Source organism: Prunus dulcis, chromosome 6 (genome assembly GCF_902201215.1).
Source record: "Prunus dulcis chromosome 6, ALMONDv2, whole genome shotgun sequence".
NCBI classification, from domain to species: Eukaryota; Viridiplantae; Streptophyta; class Magnoliopsida; order Rosales; family Rosaceae; genus Prunus; species Prunus dulcis.
Genome location: NC_047655.1, coordinates 16,575,917 through 16,596,580, shown reverse-complemented (window position 1 = coordinate 16,596,580; position 20,664 = coordinate 16,575,917). Strand labels below are relative to the sequence as shown.

At 35.6% G+C, this 20,664-nt stretch overlaps 2 protein-coding genes and 1 long non-coding RNA gene across 5 annotated transcripts; 1 reads left to right on the top strand and 2 right to left on the bottom strand.

The window, feature by feature from the left end:
- Nucleotides 1-3,145: 3,145 nt before the first annotated feature.
- Nucleotides 3,146-7,103, bottom strand: LOC117630967. Of its 3 annotated transcripts, none has more exons than XM_034363852.1 (4): nucleotides 6,995-7,103; nucleotides 6,713-6,849; nucleotides 5,136-5,372; nucleotides 3,146-3,545 (listed from the first exon to the last, which is right to left on the bottom strand). In XM_034363852.1, the coding sequence occupies exons 2-4, from the start codon at nucleotides 6,728-6,730 to the stop codon at nucleotides 3,498-3,500; spliced, it is 303 nt and encodes a 100-aa protein (XP_034219743.1). In that variant the 5' UTR covers nucleotides 6,731-6,849; nucleotides 6,995-7,103; the 3' UTR covers nucleotides 3,146-3,497. The 3 variants fall into 3 exon arrangements, with proteins under 3 accessions (XP_034219743.1, XP_034219744.1, XP_034219742.1); XM_034363853.1 differs by having other exon boundaries at nucleotides 6,713-6,862; nucleotides 6,995-7,088; XM_034363851.1 differs by lacking the exon at nucleotides 6,995-7,103 and having other exon boundaries at nucleotides 6,713-6,977.
- A 5,618-nt stretch (nucleotides 7,104-12,721) lies between these two features.
- Nucleotides 12,722-13,627, bottom strand: LOC117632573. The gene is made up of 2 exons (XR_004586487.1): nucleotides 13,437-13,627; nucleotides 12,722-13,329 (listed from the first exon to the last, which is right to left on the bottom strand). It is a non-coding gene; the product is annotated as an uncharacterized LOC117632573 (long non-coding RNA).
- A 1,749-nt stretch (nucleotides 13,628-15,376) lies between these two features.
- On the top strand, nucleotides 15,377-19,621 carry LOC117632446 (UBP1-associated protein 2A-like). The gene is made up of 2 exons (XM_034365920.1): nucleotides 15,377-17,043; nucleotides 17,774-19,621. The coding sequence occupies exon 1, from the start codon at nucleotides 15,536-15,538 to the stop codon at nucleotides 17,030-17,032; it is 1,497 nt and encodes a 498-aa protein (XP_034221811.1). The 5' UTR covers nucleotides 15,377-15,535; the 3' UTR covers nucleotides 17,033-17,043; nucleotides 17,774-19,621.
- The last annotated feature ends 1,043 nt before the right edge of the window (nucleotides 19,622-20,664 follow it).

Below are 20,664 nucleotides of genomic sequence, written 5' to 3'. Positions count from 1 at the left end.
ATGATCAACTTACTAAGACTTATCTTATTCTAATCCAAAACTAGAATTAGCTATGGTCATCAACTAGTTCAACCATTTATACCTAAGTATGGCCCAAGAAGGGAGGGAGACAGATGCACAGTGTAGAAACTGCAGTCCCTCTCACCTAAGGTGGTAAAAATGGGGTCCTGTAAGGTCCTCTTTAATAACGACCCTTAGATTAATCTAACGACACTCATAATTAATAATTTTATCCCTCCCTCATACTCCTTGTCTTACTCAAATGCCCATTTATTTTGTTTATAAAAATAAAAAAAATAAAAAATAAAAAAGAAAGAAAGAAAGGGATACGCGCTTCATCTTCCGGCTTCTCTGCACAACCTTTTCTTGATTACGTATCCCTATCTCGCTTTCTTCTTCACATCTACTGCAATCTTCTTCATCTCTTGGTGCATTTAAGTTGGGGCTTTTCTATATTCTATGTAATTTGCAAATTGGTCTTCTCTAACTCAAACAACCTCATCTTCAATTTTAGATTACATATTTTTTGCTCTTTTCACAGTTTATATGATGAAAGAACACTACTATTAACTAATATAGTAGACTTATCTAGTGTTCCTATCTATTTGTAATTGGTGTTTATCACCCTATTTCTGGTACATAAACACCACTAATAGTCACGGATATACGTAGAACGTAATGTTATAACTCATTTCATTATAGCTATTTCTAGTAACTAAGCAACATTAATAGTCACGAATAAACGTAGAACGTAATATTATGACTCTTTTCACAATTCGTGGTTAGGCAGCAGCACCCGACTAGGACGAGGACACAATTGACAAGTTAGAGAGACTATCAGTAATCATTCTTGTATACTTGACAAGAAGAGAAATAAAAGAAACCTCAAATTGATTGATATATGTAGTAAATCCTCCTCCTACTTGGATTTCACTTGATTTCCTTTTCCCGGTTGGTTTACAAAGAAAAACTCCTAATATTTTCATCTTTTCTGTTTTTGGTACTCTTTGAATTGATAAAACGTGTACACAAACAGACATGCCTCAACCCAAGCAGACGCCCAGAATGAACTTTAAGCGCAGAAAACCAACACAAGCAAACGTGTACTTGCTCGAATTTTAATAAGTTCTTTTCAATACAATTACAGACAACAACAAAAAAGTTTGTGAATATGAAATATTTCATAATATTGATAAATGTAATCATTTACACTCATCAAGTGTTCAAATATGAATAAAAGAAGAAGAAAAAAAAAACCAATCATTCTTAATATTCGGAGAGATATAAAAGAAAACAATAAAAAGGCTTTACAAATAATTTACAAAATAGTTCTGACAAAAATGAAAAAAAAAACAATTTACAAATAGTGGTTTGGGTGGTGGGATACACAGAAGTGTCAAACACATGCCGGGTCGGCTCATTTAATAAACGGGTCGTGCCGGGTCCGTTCAATTATGAAAATCATCAATCCTAGCCCGAGTCCACGGCTAGGACCGTGCTTGTGCCGGGCCACTAAACAGGCCAAAATGGGCCCACGTCAAATTAGACTTATGTATTGTCTTCTCTTTTCTTTTTCTTTTTTGTAAGTTTTTTACAACTTCATTTAAATCTTTTTTACAATTATGTATATACAAACAAGATTTATTATTTCTTGAAAAAAAGGTCAATAATTTTATTTAAAGTACATTTAAAAAGAAAATGACTAGATTATTGTTTGGATTTTAAAAATTGAAACATGAAAACAAACATTATTTTATATATAAAGAAATTAAATCGAGAAAAGAAATAAACTTGAATTTAAGATATAAATGTAATAATATCGTATTATTTATATTAAAAATATATAATTTAATAAATGGGCTTTAAACGTGCAAGCACAGCCCTCATTTGGCCTAATTACCTCATCTCAATCCGCCCAAAGATACGGGCGGTGTTGAGCCTTACTTAAACGGGTCATGCTTGGACCGGTTCGATCTTTTTGACACCTCTAGATACACACGACACAACATATAAATTGGTTGAAACATGTCACATTTAAAGGCCGATATCTAGCATAAGTTTTGAGTTTTGCGATTGTATAATTAGACTAGCTACTTCCGTACGTGCGAGAGGCATTTTTTAATCATGCGCGACTTAAGAAGCCCCTTTTTATGAAAAAAAAAAAAATCTTTTCTTTTTGCAATTGTATTTCTCTAAATCCCATATCAATAGTTTCTTATTTGAATGACATGCATGTGATTAATGTCGCATATTTTTTTTTTATACATCTTTTTTAAACGCGCTTCTAGAAAAATATGCAACATAGGGGCATCTAGAGAAATACAATTGCAAAAAAAGATAAAAATAAAAAGCTTTAAGTAGCATGTAGCGCACGAGATTATAAAAGGCCTCTAGTATGCATGGAACCGTGTGTGTAGAGGATACTCACCTAAGTCCTAAAAATGAGGTCATGTAAGGTCCTCTTTAATAACGGCCCTTAGATGAATCTAACGACACTCAGAATTAATAATCTTATCCCTCCCTCGTACTCCTTGAGTTACTCACATACTCCTTTATTTTGTTTTTGTAAAAAAGGGATACACGCTTTGTCTTCCAGCTTTATCGTGTCTTCTTTCTTCTCTGCACGACCTTTTCTTGATTACGTATCCCTATCTCGCTTTCTTCTTCGCATCTACTGCTCAATCTTCTTCATCTCTTGGTGCATTTAATTTGGGACTTTTTCTCTGTTCTATGTAATTTGCGATTTGGTCTTTTCTAATTCAAACGACCATATCTTCTTCTGCGAATTAAAATTGTAATTGACAGTCTGGTGCAGCCCCTTGGCATCTTTTACGTTTGAAATGACCTTGGAATTGGCGATGGTCTTAGAAATAAGCATTATCCACTTCTTGGATGAAATTTGCAAGAAAACGTAACCCATACCTTATGTCTCTCTTCCCTTTTCCTTCTCTCCAAAATTCATAGATATATTAGTCGGATTGATTGTGAAGTTGAAACTTTTATGATGGTTTTTTCCCTTGGTAGAAAATATTGGGCATGGTTAACTCATGATGGTAAATGAACATTATCTCTCCAAATTAACCCAAAGATGGTCATAGTTTCTTGACATCATTTATCTCTGTTCAGATTAAACCAATCTTTAAGCTAACTTTGAAACTCTTTAACAACTTCTATTTCTACTAATATGAAATAAATTTTTCAGGGTGACAATTTATACAAAGTATAAAGACTATAGAGGGAGAAGCACCAAGGCATCTTGCATCATACATACATGCAAGGTTTTGTTAAGAGGCCAAGGCAGCATTACATGATGTAGAGAGCAGAAACATGAGCAAAGAAAAATCAGAAACACCACTAATCACCAAATCCAACAACACATAACAAATGAGGGGGTGGGGTTAGGAAAAATAACACCCATTCTCAAAGTAGACAACATGAAACACATAACAAGGCCAAGGAGGTAAGTTAATCTCCTCAACACACAGTCTACTTGCTCATCAGGCTCTCGCACAACAGTTGAAGTAGCGGAAGATGCTCCTTCGAGTCTGTTTCGAAAACAAACAAAAAACCAACAAAAAATAAATAATACGATCTTGTTAACAAAACCAAATTGAAGATTAAAGTATATGAAAAGGGCAGTTCATGATCATGTAGCTGAGTCAAACCCTTTCACCATCGTAGGGCCCTTTCTTATATAAAAGTAATCCATAATTATTTAGACAACTAATCACTATGTTTTTTCATAGGAAAAACGGTCCAAATGACATGATTAGGAACAATCAAACTACTTATTACATAAATGCCATAAGAAACATCATTAAAATGATTCCTTTCTATTTCTTGTGGGTTGATGACTACATAAAATATATGTAAACCGCTGGGAGAAAAAGCAAATAGATCATGTATATATCTTGTGCTTTCCCCCACCCTCTTCCAAACACACACAAACAAATGACATCTTCTCAAATTGACAGATAAATCCAGAGTCAATACAATTATCGACCAATATTAAATTATATGGCCTAAAACAGCCGGTGCATGTGCACCATTTGGACTTGCGTGTAATATCTAGGATCACTCATTAAATTCTTATTCCAGCATACAGAGGATATCTTTTTCTTTTTTATAGTTTAATTAAACACAACAGATTATTTTAATGGCCTGGACATCTCATGCATGTGGAACCACTTTTAAAATTAAATGTAACCTTAATAAATTCATAAAAACATTCTAATTTATTTCTATATGTGCAACTATGTGAATTGTTTTTATCAATGAACAGTGAAGAGGACACAGCTCAAAGATAATCACCATAATGGGTTTTCCCCAGGATTTTTCTGTATATATAATATAAAAAAATAAAAAAATAGACTTTCCTATGTGACTTTCTCAGACCCAAAAAGACATTTTGCATTTTTCATTAAGGATTTGGTCAATAGGCTTAGCTGATCCCTGAACTAGATGATTTGTATCCTTTATTTAAACCCCGAGGAATGAAAAAAAAAAGTGATCCTTCCCTAAGTAATCCTCATGGGGCAAAAAATCTTTCAAGTATTAAATTTTGGATGAAGTCTGATAAACTATTTTTTAAAGTGATTATGAAATTTTCAACTGAGGAAACAGTACTTAGCACAAAGGCCTATAAACATCTTTGACCAAATTAGATGGTTTATGCTCTGAGTGACCTTTACAATATTATTACTTTCTCTAGTTTCTACTTTAATATAATAACCACAAAGTAAAAAATTCTTCATGAAAACAGACTGAACAATGGTCAACCTACCTGTAACCCAATAAGCTTATTGAATTCTATTAAAAGATATCCTAATACAAGTGCATGAAGTGTCCCTTAACTTGCTTAAAAGAATTGAATATGTAAATGTAATTAGTACTATAATAGATGGTTGCTGCCTACTCAGCTGCTTTAATAAAGGGTGGTCGATTTCCCAATCCCCACCATCCCAACAGTGCTACCACACGCATGCCTCTACCATAAATATTGGTCATAAGCCTACTCTCTCTTCATTTATAACTAGACCAACTACCACTTGTATAGTTGTATCATAATGCCATTTTATCACATTTAAATACCAAAATAAGAACTGAAAAGAAAGGCCATAAAAGGAATCTCTTACAGTTGGAGAGTGGTGCCTCTGATGGTAATGGGGGTGGTGGTCATTGTGGGGAGGTTCCACATTAGCTGTGTTTGTGGCAATGAGTTCTTCTTCATTTCCAAGACTGGCTCTGGACACATCTCTCTTGTTTTGCTTCCTCATTTCCCTTATTTTTGAGAAATCAAGAGAGTAGTCTGGGACTTGGCCCTTCTGATCCCAGTCCCCAAATTGGGGCACTGATAACCATGGGGCATTTTTCTGCATGAAGCAAAGTAGCAATAAATAAATAAAATGTAATTAGTTGCAATAAAGGAATCAACATTGCCAATTGAAAATTGCTTCTCTCCATCTTCAATGAACTTAAATATTAACCATAGAACAAAAGAATTTAGACCCACATACATTGGCAACAATTTTTACCATCCATCTATTAGAGATGAGAGAAAACAACCTATTTCAAAGGACCGAAAGACTATTAAATAATATGTAGGTTAAGGAGCATATATGGGTTTAGTCGAGTATGAATCTCACTCCCCTGTAATTTAGATTAGATTTTAGTAGAATATCATTTCTATCCAAAAAATAAAAAAAAATCTGTGGGTTAAGGAAACACGGAAAGAAAGCACTCAATCAATAAATGGCAACCTACATGGATAGGATTAAATAATCTGTACGTTCAAACCCAAGTTATAATGAAGAGGTATGAAATAAACACTCATTAACTAGCCATTTCGGGAGTGTATTCAATTGTGATTTTAATGAAATAAACATTCCTCCAAATTCATTGAAGTGATTTTAATAAAGAATTTCACAACACTGTTGTGGAAGACCAACTGGGACAGAGTCATAGGCCAGCCAAGACACGGACTTTGGTTCATGTAGTAAAGACTAAAGAAAGAAAGTAACATGGTTGGTATAACCAGTTTTAAGATTCAAGCTTTGAAAAACTCAATCCCTGTATTTCATTCTGTTCTTTCAAAATGACAAATCACATAGTTGAATTGTATTTAAAAGATTCTAAGCTGATTGTGACAAACATTGAAATTCAAAACCCTCCAATTATATAAAAAAGGAGACAACTTTGACTGTTTACAAGCTTTGAAAACGGTAGTCATTGCTTCTGTGGATGTCTCAGCAAAGGTCAAAGACTCAACAGCAAAAAAAGCTGCTTTAAGTTTTCAAACTGGAATTAAGAGAAAGAAACAGATGGAAACTTGACCAATAAAATCCTAACAATAGATCTAATTTTCTATGGAATTTCAAGCCAATGAACAAATTAAACAGAGTTCACAACCCCCCTCCCCCACCTTTCCAAAAAAAATGTTTAAGTTCCGTTTGGTTACCCAGAAAACGCAGGAAAACAAAAGATACTATTTACAGAACAGATTTTGAACTCCACACTTGTTGTTTAGTCCAACAGAACCATTTACAAAATTCAAAGAAAATTGCTAACTTGGGTTTCTTTCTTTCACCTTTTGCAACCAAAACAACCCAAACTTCCCTCACTTCCCTCACTTTTCCTCAGTTATTTTTTTCCCAGAAACCAAACAACAAACCAACCACAGCCAATAGAAGAAAAAGAAGAAGAAGAGAATCACCTCCTTTCGATCCTCCATGAGATAAAGACTGGTCTCAGATCCTCAAAGAAACTTGCCCACCGTTATAATCACCAAGATAAATAAAATACAAAGAGTCTACAGACTTTAGAGCTTTGGTGAGAGGGAAAGGAGACTCTCTGTTGCATCAAACTTTTCAGTATCATACACAGCACGGCAGACAAATCAGAATATATGTGTGCATATAAGAAAAAATTTATTATAATAGGCCTCTTCTTTTTAAGTAATTACAGAAGTGCCACTCCCATGACGCGCTTTACTTACCTCTTTGGCTTGGCCTCTCTACCGCTTTTGCTCGGGTGCCGCCTTGTCTGGCTTTGCTTTTGCAAGTTTTGGCCTTGGCTTAGCTGTGTGTGCGCGCACTCTGTGGACACTTCATTTATAACTTTCCTTGCGGGTTAGAATGCCTAGTCAACTTTCATGTTATCTGGCATACAAGCATCTTACGCGTGTCGTACGTGGCTTTCTTATCATTTTGGGCCCTAGATAAATCTAGTCCGTGGGCTGTCCTAGACGATGAATGCGTAATTGGCATAAATTACATCTCGTGCCATTGCATGTCAGTAAGTAGGGTGGGCACGGTCCAATTCGGTTCATTTTACCCCAAAATTGAAAATCAAAACAAATAAATAATCAGTTTGATTTGGTTTAATTCAGTTTTGGTTTGGTCCCACATGTTATATTAGGTTTTAGTTGTGCATTGATTTCTTTTTTTGTTGTTGTTAGGTTTGTCTCATCATTACTTGAATTCAAAGAAAAACAACAATTAAAACAAATATATATTTTGGATAATGGTGTTGTAGGCATGTAAAATAGGTCGGGGTGATTTAGGCCGGCCCTAATAGGCGTTGGCCCAAGCTCTACCTAAAAGCAAGTTTGTTTAGTTGTAAGAGTTAAACAGGCCAGGCCAGGTCTCTATCTTCAATAAACTAAGTATTTTTGAGCTTATGAGCGGGCCAATGGGCTCGGCCTATATGGCCTTATCAAATGCGCCAATTTGTTTAAAAACATTATTAGCTTATATTTTTAATATGAAATTAAATTTACCTCTCATAACTTTATTATAAAAAAATAATTAATTTTAATTATATTAAAATTAATTTAACAATACTTAGTGGACAATTATGATTTATGAGATTAAACAACTTTTTTTGTTTCATTCAAACTGGGGTTTGGCCCGATTTTAATTTTTGTCACTGCACTTTTAATTTTTCGATTTTGGTCATCACATTTTGCATTGTTAACAAATCAAATTCAATTGGGAATTCTATTAGTTAAGACGCATGCGGTATGTACGTGCAGGGGTATTATTGCCCTTTCACCTCAACCCCTGAAACAAAACATGATTCTCGCGCATTTCTCCCGAAAACAATTTTAGGGTTCTGGGATTGGGGGAAAAGGCGGGTCGATTTTGAGGTTTAGTGTTCGATTCAAATTCGCAAGTAAGAAGCGTACAATTTCTGGAATATTTGGGGTTTGAGTTGTGTTTGATTCGGCTCTGTTGCTATCGGGGACTGTCGTGAAGAAGCGAACATGGTGAGTTCCAAAGGTGTGGACCCAAAGAAAGATCCAATTCATCCAAGTGAGTGTCTGATTCTTTTGTTTAATTTTATGTTTTCAATTCTTGTGCTCTTCTATATCATCTTTAAACCTTGTTTCCATTTATGTTCTGTGCAAGGAATCGAATTGAATAAATCTATCATCAATCTTCGTTGGATCGACCTCGCACTTACATATGCTATACTACCCAACATTTCGTGCACTAGCGAGTATCACAAGTTTGAGGATGCAGCTGAATCGATTTTGGCGCAACTAAAGCCGACACAACAATATGTGGTAGGCAAAAGGCTGTTGAAATCATTAGGGGTACTTATACTTCACAATACTCTAAGTTGTGGGAGTATTGTGCAGAGGTTAGGGAAACCAATGTGGGCAGCACTATAATGATGAAAATTGAAGCCCTTTATTTCCAAAGGCTTTATGTGTGTTTGGATGCCTGCAAAAAAGGCTTTCTAGCTGGATGTAAACCTATCATAGGTGTTTATGGGTGTCATTTGAAGGGCATATTCCAAGGTATGAATCTCCTTCTGATTTTCTTATTATAACTACATTATCATAGGGCAATTTCTTATCCAAAGCATGTGAATCTATGTTACACTAACTATATTAATGTATGATAGGGCAATTACTTGTGGCAGTGGGTATTAATGCAAATGACAATATGTACCCAATTCCTTATGTTGTGGCTAAGTTGGAGACTAAAGTAACATAGTGTTGGTTCCTTCAATTGCTTATTGAGGATTTGGGTCATGTTAGTGAACATGGATGAACTTTCATTTCAGACCAACAAAATGTTGTTTAATATTCTTAGTTTAATCTTTAGGGTTTAATATGCTTAGTTTAATATGCTTAGCTTAATATTCTTAGCTTAATATTGTAGGGATTAGATGCTGCATTTGATTTGTTGTGCCTAAAGCAGCACATAGTTGGTGTGTCAGACATCTTTATAGGAATTTCAAGACATTGCATAAGGGAAAAGTTTTGAAAGATTTGTTATGGAATGCTGCCAGAGCACCAAATGTGGCTGAATTTGAGTGTGAGATGAACAAGATGAAGGGATTAGAGAGTGGTGAAGCTGCACATGATTGGTTGATGAATATGGACATAAACAAATGGGTTAGGCATACATTTACTATAAGGATTAAGTGTGTATATTATTGAATAACCTCTGTGAATGTTTTAATTCTTGGATTCTGCAAGCAAGGGATAAACCCATCCTCACCATACTAGAAATGATTAGGTGTACCCAATGAGGAGGTTACAAGTTAAGAATGATTCTATGAGGGGTCATGAGCAGCCAATTTGTCCTACAACCCAGAATAAACTTGACAAGTTCAAGTCATTGTCCAAGAAATATGTGTCAATGTACTTTGGAAATGGCTTGTTCCAAGTGAGGGAGTCAATAGAGATCAATATGTTGTCGACTTAAGTAGAAGAAGATGGTGCTGGAATAGATAGGATCTCACTAGCATTCCTTGTCACCATGTCGTTGCTGCAATTTTTCGAAATAGGGAAGATGCTAAGGTATATGTGGATCCATATTGCACCAATGAGACATATATGAGGGCTTACGAACCTATCTTCAATCCTGTCAAAGCTATGCACATGTGGCTTATGATGTAGATTTTCGAACACCTAAAAAAGAGTATCCAAAAATCACAAATTAAATTACTCGCAAGCGCATGAATCAACAATAGTATAGAGATATGCAAGTATGAGGTTGAACCCACAAGGACTGATAAAAACAGCTTAATTAATTAAATCGCACTAAACCCAATTAAAAGAATGATTGATTGATTTGAGCTTAAATAGAAAGAATTAAAAGAAAGAAAAATAAAACACTCAACAAAGATAGAATTTAAAAGAAATCAAGTTATGAAGATCTAAGGTTATGAATCCACCAATGACAATCCTATTTCCTTTTCTTAGAGCCAATTACTATCCAATTATGATGCGAATGTTAAAGGTTGTTTTTTTCTAAAGTATGAAGTAAGCATGTCAAGGTCATAAATCGTGTAGGACTAGGTGTTAAAATTTAGCATACAAGCACCCATTAAGATTAGAAGATTCAATAAACCAACTAGGACTAGTGGATGGCGTTTCTCTCCTAGCTACCTACTCTTCTTAGTCTTAGTTCCAATAAACCTAGTAGATGGCGTTTCTCTCCTAGATTTATCCAATTATCTAGATGCAAAGTTCCTAATGGTGATCAAGCAATAGGATTTCAAACCTAGAATAAAATTCACACAAAGATTAAGAATTTAATAAAAATCATAAGAAAAGTCATGAAGAAATAAAACCTGGAAAATAATGGTGCTGCGAATGCTTAAGCTCTATGTCGTCTCTTGAATGGAAATTGTGTAAAAGGTAGTTAGAGAGAGCTTAAGGTGGCCTTATATAGTGCAAAAATAACTAAACCATAATCTCAAAAGGTCTCGAAAAACTCTCCTAAAACAAAACAAAATCCTAAACAATTAAGGAAACAAACTAGGAAAGAATCCTTCTTTGACTGGGAAACACGTCAGCTGTATTGCACGAAATCTTTGGGGTCGTTCCACTTCCTAGAAAAATCTGGAAAAATATGAAAAACGTAGCTTTATCTCTAAGTTTTCCAGGGACATATTACCCGTCACTTAGAAAAATCGGAAAAGTCTTCAAATGTTCAATCTCCCATAGCAGCACAGTTTTGAAGGGAATGCAGTTTTGGCTATTTTGGCTTGCAGTTCTAGAACAATTGGCTTCATAGAAAATTATGAAAATTTGACACAATGATCTTCAATGTCTTAGCTTTCTTCTTCAACTGGCCTTGCACTAAAACTCCTCAGAAAAGTCAATTTTCCATCAAAAACTTTCTAAGAGCGCAGAGAAGCTGAAAATAAGGAAAGTAAAGTAATAATGCTCTTTTTAATCAACTTTTCCAACAAAAACCAAATATAAAGGGTCTAAAAATATAAGAGATAAGGCACTTATCAGCTTCAGAAGACTCAAGTTCCACTACTGCCTCCAATGGTTAAAAAGTAGCCTGGAAGGCCAAAGAAAAAGATGATAATAAAGGATCCAGAGATGGAAAAGAAAGATCCATAATGTGGGAAAATAAGGCTGAAAAGAAAATGTGGCACAGTCACATGCCAAAGATGCTCGAAAAAGGGTCATAACAAGGGGAGTTGCAAAAATCAACCAAAGCCTGCTCCCAAAGGTGTTTATATTGAAAACTAAGTGCCCATTTGGCATTGCTTATTTAGGGTGATAAATGATTTTTTAAAAATGTTGGGAAGTCCATTCCGTTTGGTAAAATATGAGAAAATCACTTATTGTTAAAAATTTATGTGAGAGAAAGTTATAAGGGAAAGCAGCTAACAAGGTGTTTTCATTTTGTGATTATGCAAAAATCAGTTTCGAAGAGGCGCTATGCGGCAATAATTTTCTAATTATGCGGGAATCAATACCAACAACACTTTTAACAAAAAGTTTACCAAACGCCAAATTGCTTTATCTTACAATTGATTTCTCTCACAGCAAATCTGATAGCGATTATTTTCACAACACAGCAATGTCAAACTGGCCCTAAAACCCCACCTGCTGCAAATGTTAGTCAAACATCACCTACTATAAATGTTAGTCAAACCCCACCTCATTCAATACCTAATTTGGGTAGAATTCATAAGCTACCAGTAAGTCATGCTTAGTATTTTTCTTTATTAATTACTGATTGTGCACATATATAAGTAGCCTGTAAAGATGTATAATTTGTTGTTGTGTTATTACAGCTGATGGAAAAAATATTTTCCCAACACTCAAAGAAGATAAGGGGGCAAATATTAGAATGCTGGATCAGTAAGACATTTGCCCATATTGATGACTTATGTTGATGAAATTTTGCTGACTTATGTTTTTCTCATTAAATATTTATCTTATCATCTTAATATCCAATTGCAGACTCATCCACCACCACTTGCCCAAACCATCATGCCCACAGGTCCTAGAGGTGGAACTTTCATCACACCTGCTTCTGCTACAACTAGGATGAGGCCACCCATTCCTCCACCTACTTCTGCTCAAAGTCAGAATGCATATGATTCTAGTGGACTGAGGCAAACTAGAAATTCTCCTCCATGGAAACTACCAGGAAAGGAAGCTACTAAAAAGCAAGGCATGCATATTCCAAAAAAGCAGAAGACCTGATTTTTAAAGGGATGAGACTTTTTTCATGTAGACTGATATAATTCAGGATATTGTATTTTGCCTTATTTTGTGAACTATGGCCAAGTCTGTGTATTGTAGCATGTGTATATTGCTTCTAAAGACATTGTATTTTGGCTTATTTTTTTAATCATGGCCAAGTTTTGTGTACAGCAACATGTGTATGTTGGTTTGTGTACTGCACCATGTGTATGTTTCCATTCCATTTCATTTCATTTAAGCCAAAGAATGTAACAACCAAAACAAGAGCTGAATGTTTTCATTTCATGACTAGAAATTTACAACCTCTGAGACATGTCTTTCCCTAAATTTTGATCACAATGTTGCAACCAAAATGTTTGAGCAACCAAAACATGTCTTTACCCAAATTGAAGCACCATCTATGCACCTCATTTTTTTTTAACTAAATTGAAAACCACATTGATAGTAATCAAGATACAAATGATCAACAACATCTCTTTTATTTCTTTCAATAGATTCAAAACATCTCCAACTTGTAGCTGCATAGATTGAAACAACACACGTCCTTGCTACCATTGTTTTCTATCTGTTGCGAGTCTCTAAAGATTATATCTTCCCTCTCTTTTGTTTTGTCAACATCATCACACCATACGAAACCTTTGCATCTAGCACCTCCATACATCCTACATCCACTTTGCATAACCACAACATCCATATCATAAAATAAAACTTATTCAAAATCATACCTTACATATTTCCTTGTACACTTCTAGAAATATTTGTTGTAATGTTGTTTTGTAGTTGATAGAAGTAATTTCATTTCAGCTCCACAGAAAGGGCACCTTAATCCATGAGAAGATGAAGTAGACATCTACAAACTACAAGAAACGCAGCTAATTGTAAGAGCTGAAATAATAAAAAATACAAGAAATAGGCAAATTTAGAAACTGAAATCGACATATAACCAAATAAGACAAGAAATTACCCGAAAAATGGATGAATTCCTACATGAAATTGATAATTCCCTTTCAAATCGTGACTTCGCCTATCAAATCTTCATCAATTGATGATATTGAACCTTATACCTCGAAATCTACCAGCCTTTTCCCCAAATTTCAGAACCCTAACTTTTTTTTGGGGAGAAATCAGGCGCGACAATGGTGTTTTGATTTAGGGGTTGAGGCAAAAGTGTAATAATACCCCTGCACACATGCACCATGTGCGTCTTAACTGATGGAATTCCCAATTGGACTTGATTTGTTAATGATGCAAAATTTGATGACCAAAATCGGAAAATTAAAAGTGCGGTGACCAAAATTAATATGGCCAAACCCGAGTGACCAAAATTGTAATTAATCCAATATATGAAGAGGATTTAAGAGCAAAATTGCAAATTAGATGAATGAGAAACTTGACTGCAATATGAGAATGAGAGAATTGGAGAGTTGTGAGGATCATTTGTTCGGAATGAGAAGGAAATAAGGACTCATATTTATCCACCTTAAAATGAATTGATGATCAAGTTTTAGACTTATTAGCTTCATTTCCTATAACATATCTTAACGTTATTTCTTAGAGTTTTTTTTAGGGAAAATGACATTGATTTAATAACCTTTAACTATTGGGACATTGCTGCTAAGTGTATGGGTATTTAAAGAAGGGGCATCTAAGCAAATATGAGATAGTGTATGATCATTTTGGAATGTCATATTTGAAATTGGCTATTATTAAATAAAGGGGGGAGGGGTGGGGTGTATCCAATCCATACTTATAAAGACTTTTATCAAGTGAGTGACTTTTATAGAGTTGACAAATTCTTAAATACTTTCATATAGTTGATAAAAGTCACTAGTAAATTGGCAAGACTTTTGCTATTAACAATTAGCTTGAAAAGTATGGAAAAGTCATTCATTTAATAAGCTTTTTAAAAGTCATTAACATTTTAGATACCACCAAACTTGTAAATATTTTTTAAAAGTGACAACTGAATACTACCAAACTTTTAAATACTTTTTAAAAGTTACAAATGAATACCACTAGACTTTTATAAACTCTTAAAAAATCTAAATTGAATACCTCCATACTTTTAAACTTTATAAAGTCATTAAAAGTTTGAATTGGATACACTCCTAAGTGTTTTACAAAAAGATTATTTTAGACTTGGAGATTACAAACTTTAGAGCATCTCCAAGGGAGATGTCGATTGCAAAATGTTAAATTTGAATTTGATGGCTTTTGTGGCAATTTGACATTTTGGAAAAAATTGAACTCTACCCAAAATGTCAAATATCATATTATTTTATTATATTTTTAAAAGCAAATGAGTCCATAGGATGCATAAAGTTTAAACATAGAGTAAATGACAGTGGGTCCATGGCAACAAAATATTTAACATCAAATTCATGTAGAATTTGACTATTCAGTTGGAGCAACTTTAACTTTTAATTTTTATAATTTTATGTCTACGTGACAATTTGACATAACAGTCAGAGATGTTCTTTACGGCTTCGTTTGGTTCATGGGAAAGGAAACTTGGGAATGAGAAATTAATTTCTTTCCCATGTTTAGTAAATTCAGGTATGAGAAATCGTTGCTTGGCCCATAGAAAAGTAGAGGGAAAGTGAAGCCATTCTCCCAATTTGGGTTTTGTTTTCCCTCATCATGGGAAAGTTTGAAAAAATAAGTTAATATTAAATAAACATTTTTCATGACTATTTTGTCCACATTAACAATTTAAAATTATAATATATCATTAAATACATTATTTTTTATTTAATTTAATATAGATATAATTAAAAATTTATACAAATTTTATTTTTCATTTATATTTAAAATAAACATAGAAAAAGAAATAAAATGATATATCTCGATTACTTTCTCAGCACTTACTAAAATATCCCTAAACCCTAATAGAGTGGGAAGACCTTGTTACCTTTCTATTTCTCGGTTCCCCTATTTATTTGTGTTCCTCCAGTTCCTCTGTAACCCGTGTTTCCACTTGGGCGCCGTCACCAGCTCCCCAAAGAAACCCTAACCCCCAAATCCCCAATCTCTCTATCTGAGACGCCTCCATCCACCCACAAAATGGGGAGAAAACGAAAGCTCGACGCCAACAACACCGAGTCCTCCGAGCCCTCCAAGAAACAACAACCGGTCGTTGAAGAAGAGGAACCCAAACCCCAAAACGAACCAGCAGAGGAAGTAGTCGAAGAAGAAGAAGAGGAAGAAGTTGAAGAAGAAGAAGAGGAGGAAGATGAACAGGAAGAAGACAAAGAAGATGAAGGAGAGGAAGAGGAAGAGGACGAGGATGAAGAAGAACCTGGTGTTGAGTATAAGCAAAACGAGAACGTGACGACGACGTCCACGTCGGCAGCTTCGGATCTGGCCGGTGACGGTGCCGACGAGGACGAGCCGATCCAGAATCTTCTAGAACCCTTCAGCAAGGACCAGCTTATTGCCCTGCTCCGCGAAGCAGCCGATACGCATGGTGACGTATCTGATCGGATCCGTAAGGTTGCAGATGAGGACCCGATCCACCGCAAGATCTTCGTCCACGGGCTCGGATGGGACACCAACGCCGAAACCCTAACCAGCGTGTTTAAGGAGTACGGTGAGATTGAGGATTGCAAGGCTGTGTGCGATAAGGTCTCTGGTAAGTCCAAGGGTTATGGCTTCATTCTTTTCAAGACTCGTTCTGGGGCTCGAAAAGCCCTAAAGCAGCCGCAGAAGAAGATCGGCAATCGTATGACTGCGTGCCAGCTGGCGGCTATTGGCCCAGGCCCGGCTCCGAGTGCTGCTGCCGCTGTGCCTGTGGCGGTCCAGGCGGCCCAGTCACAGACAGTGTCGGAGTACACGCAGAGGAAGATCTATGTGAGCAATGTTGGGGCTGACTTGGAACCCCAGAAGCTGCTGATGTTCTTTTCTAGGTTTGGAGAAATTGAGGAAGGGCCACTGGGGCTTGATAAGATGACTGGGAGGCCTAAAGGATTTTGTTTGTTTGTGTATAAGTCGCCAGAGAGTGCAAAGAGGGCATTGGAAGAGCCGCACAAGAATTTTGACGGCCACATTTTGCATTGCCAGAAGGCTATTGACGGTCCAAAGCCGGTCAAGTCTCAGCACCCGAACCAGCACCACCACAAATCCCATAATTCCAAGTTTCAGAGGAATGAGAATCCGGGTTATGTTGGTGGAGCTGCCGCAGGAATGGGGCATTTGATGGCGCCAGCAAGTGGTGGGATTGGGTTTAACCAGGGTGCTGCGGCTGCCCAGGCATTGAATCCGGCACTTGGGCAGGCACTGACTGCATTGTTTGCGACTCAAGGGGCTGGTTTGGGGCTGACAAACCTTTTGGGAACTTTTGGAACGGCTCCGAATGTGAACCCGGGTGTTCCTGGAGCTGGACATGCCATACAGGGTGGGTATGCGAATCAGGCAAGTATAAGCCCTGGAATGATGGGAAGCTATGGAAATCAAGGTGCAATGCAAGGTGGCTACCCGACCCCGCAGATAGGACAAGGTGGTTCAGGAAGAGGGCAGCATGGTGTTGGGCAATCTGGTGGCGCTCCTTACTTGGGGCATTAGGTGCCCCTGAGGTATAACAAAATCACTCTTTTACTTGGTAATTTTAGTTATTCTCACGTGCACACCACAACTGATCACAAAGTCACTCTTATACTATTCCTTTTTTGGTAGTCAAATACTATTTGTACTTTAGTAAGTTTAATTGAACGAGTGTAGAAGATTTAATTGTATAGGCTAATAGGAAATAGAACATCATTGCTTGAATCCTATTCATTTTCATCTACTAGGTTACTGAAGGCTATTAGGGTTTTCAAGTTTTAGATGCCATCTATTGTCAATGCAGGGGTGATTCTGTTGCGAGTAAAGGCCTGGGGTATAATTTGTCGTGTGAAAACACATTGACTTTTGGTTTTAGATGACAGAAACTTTGGCTTGCTGGGTATTTAGATTGATTTTCAAGAACTGAAGAAGTGACTTTTCAATTGACCAAGGGAGTGTGCGTTCTTTTGAGCAATACTTTTAGAATTGTTAGGATCTTTTTCAATATTATTGTTTCTTTATTTTGTACAGCTCCTTAAGATGGATACTTTCTTGTCAAAGTTCTTGAATTTAAGCATTTTGAATGATCTAATGTTTTTGCAGCAAGTTGATATCATTGTTGCATTTAGAAATTAACTGTCTGAGACCAGTTCGCCTTTCAACTTTGAAGTCTTAACTTGTATTCATTTTAAAGGGATTTTGGGTTTTAAACCTTTCATCTCTTTTGAAATTATTTTTCACAATTTTTTATTAAATGTGCAGATCCCAAATAGGTGCATCAGTGTTTTTGTACTGGTCTGGTGATTCTTCTGAAGTTTAAAAGGAGCTGATGGTTACTACAAAGAGCAGAATCTTAAAACTGTCAAATGAAATTTCTGTTTTCCTTCCCCTTTCTGTCTTTTCCTTCTTCAAAGTACTGTAGTTTTTTTAATTTTATTTGTTTGAAAGCTCAAGAGTTTGAGAAATTCTCTTATAAACCTATCTGTATTTTATGGAGTCGCGAGGTTGAACAAAAATACTTTTTAAATTCCCAATCCTATGGATTAAATGAACTTTATAATGTAGTTTTTCTTCTGCAATGCTCATTGTTAACTTTGTTTATTAATGCTCTTTTATTGTTTTTTATTGGTTTTGAATAATTTTCTTGTATTTAACACCACAATTTTATCATCTATAGTATATTTGATGGATCTTTCTAAACTATGTTTTTGTCAGCTCTAAATGGTACTGAATGGTGCCCTATGTGTCATGATATTTTTGTGTGAAACATCAGACCTCTTACTATTCGCTTTAGATGATAACATGATCTTATTGTTTACTGTAGTCCTTTTGGCAGGTAATGTGATGCAGGTTGTGAGGCCATAGAAACTCTGTTGTTAGGTTTTTTAGAGTTTTGAAGTAGGAGCTGTGATCAGTTTTCAAGTAAATGCTTCTTAATATAAAAGTTGGTCATCTGTCCATGGGTATAGAGCTTGTAGCTGAATATAGAATAATGGTGTGGTGGAGCTGGTGTTTATGTTCAGTTACCAACTCTAATATCATAATCTTAATACCCATGAGTGAAACAAAGTTCATTGACTTCAGGATTGTTGATAGTTCTCACAAAATAATTGATAGGCTTCGTGGAATGGAGGTAAGACAATGAACTTAAGATATTGCTGTTTTTTGCTGTTTATTTTTTTGTTAAAAGAAGCTTGTCCGGCACCATTGGTTTCAAAATACATTTAAAGTGATTTGGTCTGGTTGGGACAGGATTCGCACTCGCAATCTTCAGGTTATGATGGGGTTGATGAGTTGACCAATCCTATATCCCATGCCTTCTCCCTTCCCCACTCCCTTTCTCTCATTAGTTCTACTCAGGTCTACCCCTTACCTCTCCTTCTTTACTCTTGCATGGTCGGGATATCCAGCTGAACTTCCGAAATTAGTGTCTTTTTGTTAAGTAACACTAGTTTTGCATTGATAAATTTTGGGTCAGCAGAACAATGGACTCATGTTCTGCTTGCATATATAGAAGTCAATTGAACTTCCTTAATCGAAGGTCTTTCTAAAGCTGCTTTGCAATCTCATCCTTGGTTGTTGAACCTAACAGAGGTTCAATCCATGGATCCACTGTAAAAGTAAAACTTCGGATATGGTACGGGAACTACTTGACGATAGTTGCCGTTTTCTCAAGCAAGATTTGTAATCATGTATCTGTGTTCTTGTCCTAGCGAGTGAAGATCACATGTGGATGTTTTGAATGAGCGGTGCCCAAGTGACCGCAACCCTTGTACATGCCGGAATTCACATCCAGGGAGTCGGTTTTGCTCACAGTATTGAACGGTCACCCAATTACTATTACTTAAATGTGCAAACGTTGTTAAGAGTCTTGGCTTGCCGCCATTGAATATTTCTGTTCTGGATTTTGTCAGAGGGTTGTATTCTGGGCTAGAATGTTAGATGTTGGAAAGATGTGAAAGCTGGTCTATTGAAAATTCTCTACAGTTGTGATAAGAGCTTCATGCATGATTAGAATATCGGGTTGTTCACTGCAATTTTGAAATATTTATAGTTTCACTTTGGTTGCATTTGTACCTTTGGATGTGAAAGTAAAAGATTGTTATGATATAATTTTAAGCATTTAGTCTCAATATTATGGCCTTTGCTAACATTGCCCTAGGAAATGCTTTTACCGTATGTAACAAAATTATATCATTCTTCAACAACTTTCTTGAACTATTTAACATTTTTTTTATAGAAAAAAACACTTGTCAAACTGTTGTCAAACCGTTCTCCTTCCTGTCTTTGTTGCGTGCGTATTTTATAGCTTTTTTTTAAAAAGAAAAAAGAAAAAAAAAGAGATATTTAGTGATATACCCATTTCTAGCACTAATATTATAAATAAATCATATACAATTGAATTCCTATAAACAAACTCAAAAAAAACCCAAAAAATGATAGCTAGTCTTATTGAATTTAATATTGATTATTAAATTACTTTGATGCTCTATTGAGTGCTTTGGGTATTTTTATGAGATTTTGGGGTTGGGTTTGTTTTAAGAAATTGATGGCAGTTTTGTAATTTATAAGAAGTTAAAAACTTTTTTGTTATATTGTAAATGGGCTTTGGGTGTGTTTCTAAAGTCCATTTTATATAGGGTATTTTTATAATTTGGGCCCCCATATTGGGTATAATAGTGAATCTCCCAAAAAAAAACTGCTTCAATTTAACGAAGTGGAATTAATTCGTTCTTTGATTTCAAAAGTTAAGGCGTTATTTTGTTGAAAAAAAAATAAAAAAGTAGAATGAGTTTATTAGTTGTAATTCTTTCCTTAGATTTGTTGAAATGAACTAATATACTTTTCTATTCTTCTTTTTAACTAAGAAAGAGGGATTCCAACAAATCTACCCTCCCAGGTTTTAATTACTCGAATGAAGTATTGAACTTTATCAGCGAGTCTAATATCAAATGATTACATTTACAATGAATTGATAAGTTTTTGCATGAATACATACGTATGGCCGATTACTTAATTTATTAGCCTGTTTCACATGTTTTTTTTCTTCTTCCATGGTCCTCCCTATGCTGAATCAAGTTACCACAACGTTGATTCTGCGGTCGGTGTTACTTTGTCAGTTTGGTTTGATTCGGTTCGGTTCCCAACACTAA

What these genes read in the sequence shown, in the direction of transcription:
- LOC117630967 (XM_034363852.1), bottom strand. An exon ending in AGAGGCACCACTCTCCAACT is followed by an intron (nt 3,546 to 5,135) that starts GTAAGAGATTCC and finishes TTTTCGAAACAG; the next exon opens with ACTCGAAGGAGCATCTTCCG.
- LOC117632446 (XM_034365920.1), top strand. Translation starts at nt 15,536, where the DNA reads ATGGGGAGAAAACGAAAGCTCGACGCCAACAACACCGAGTCCTCCGAG.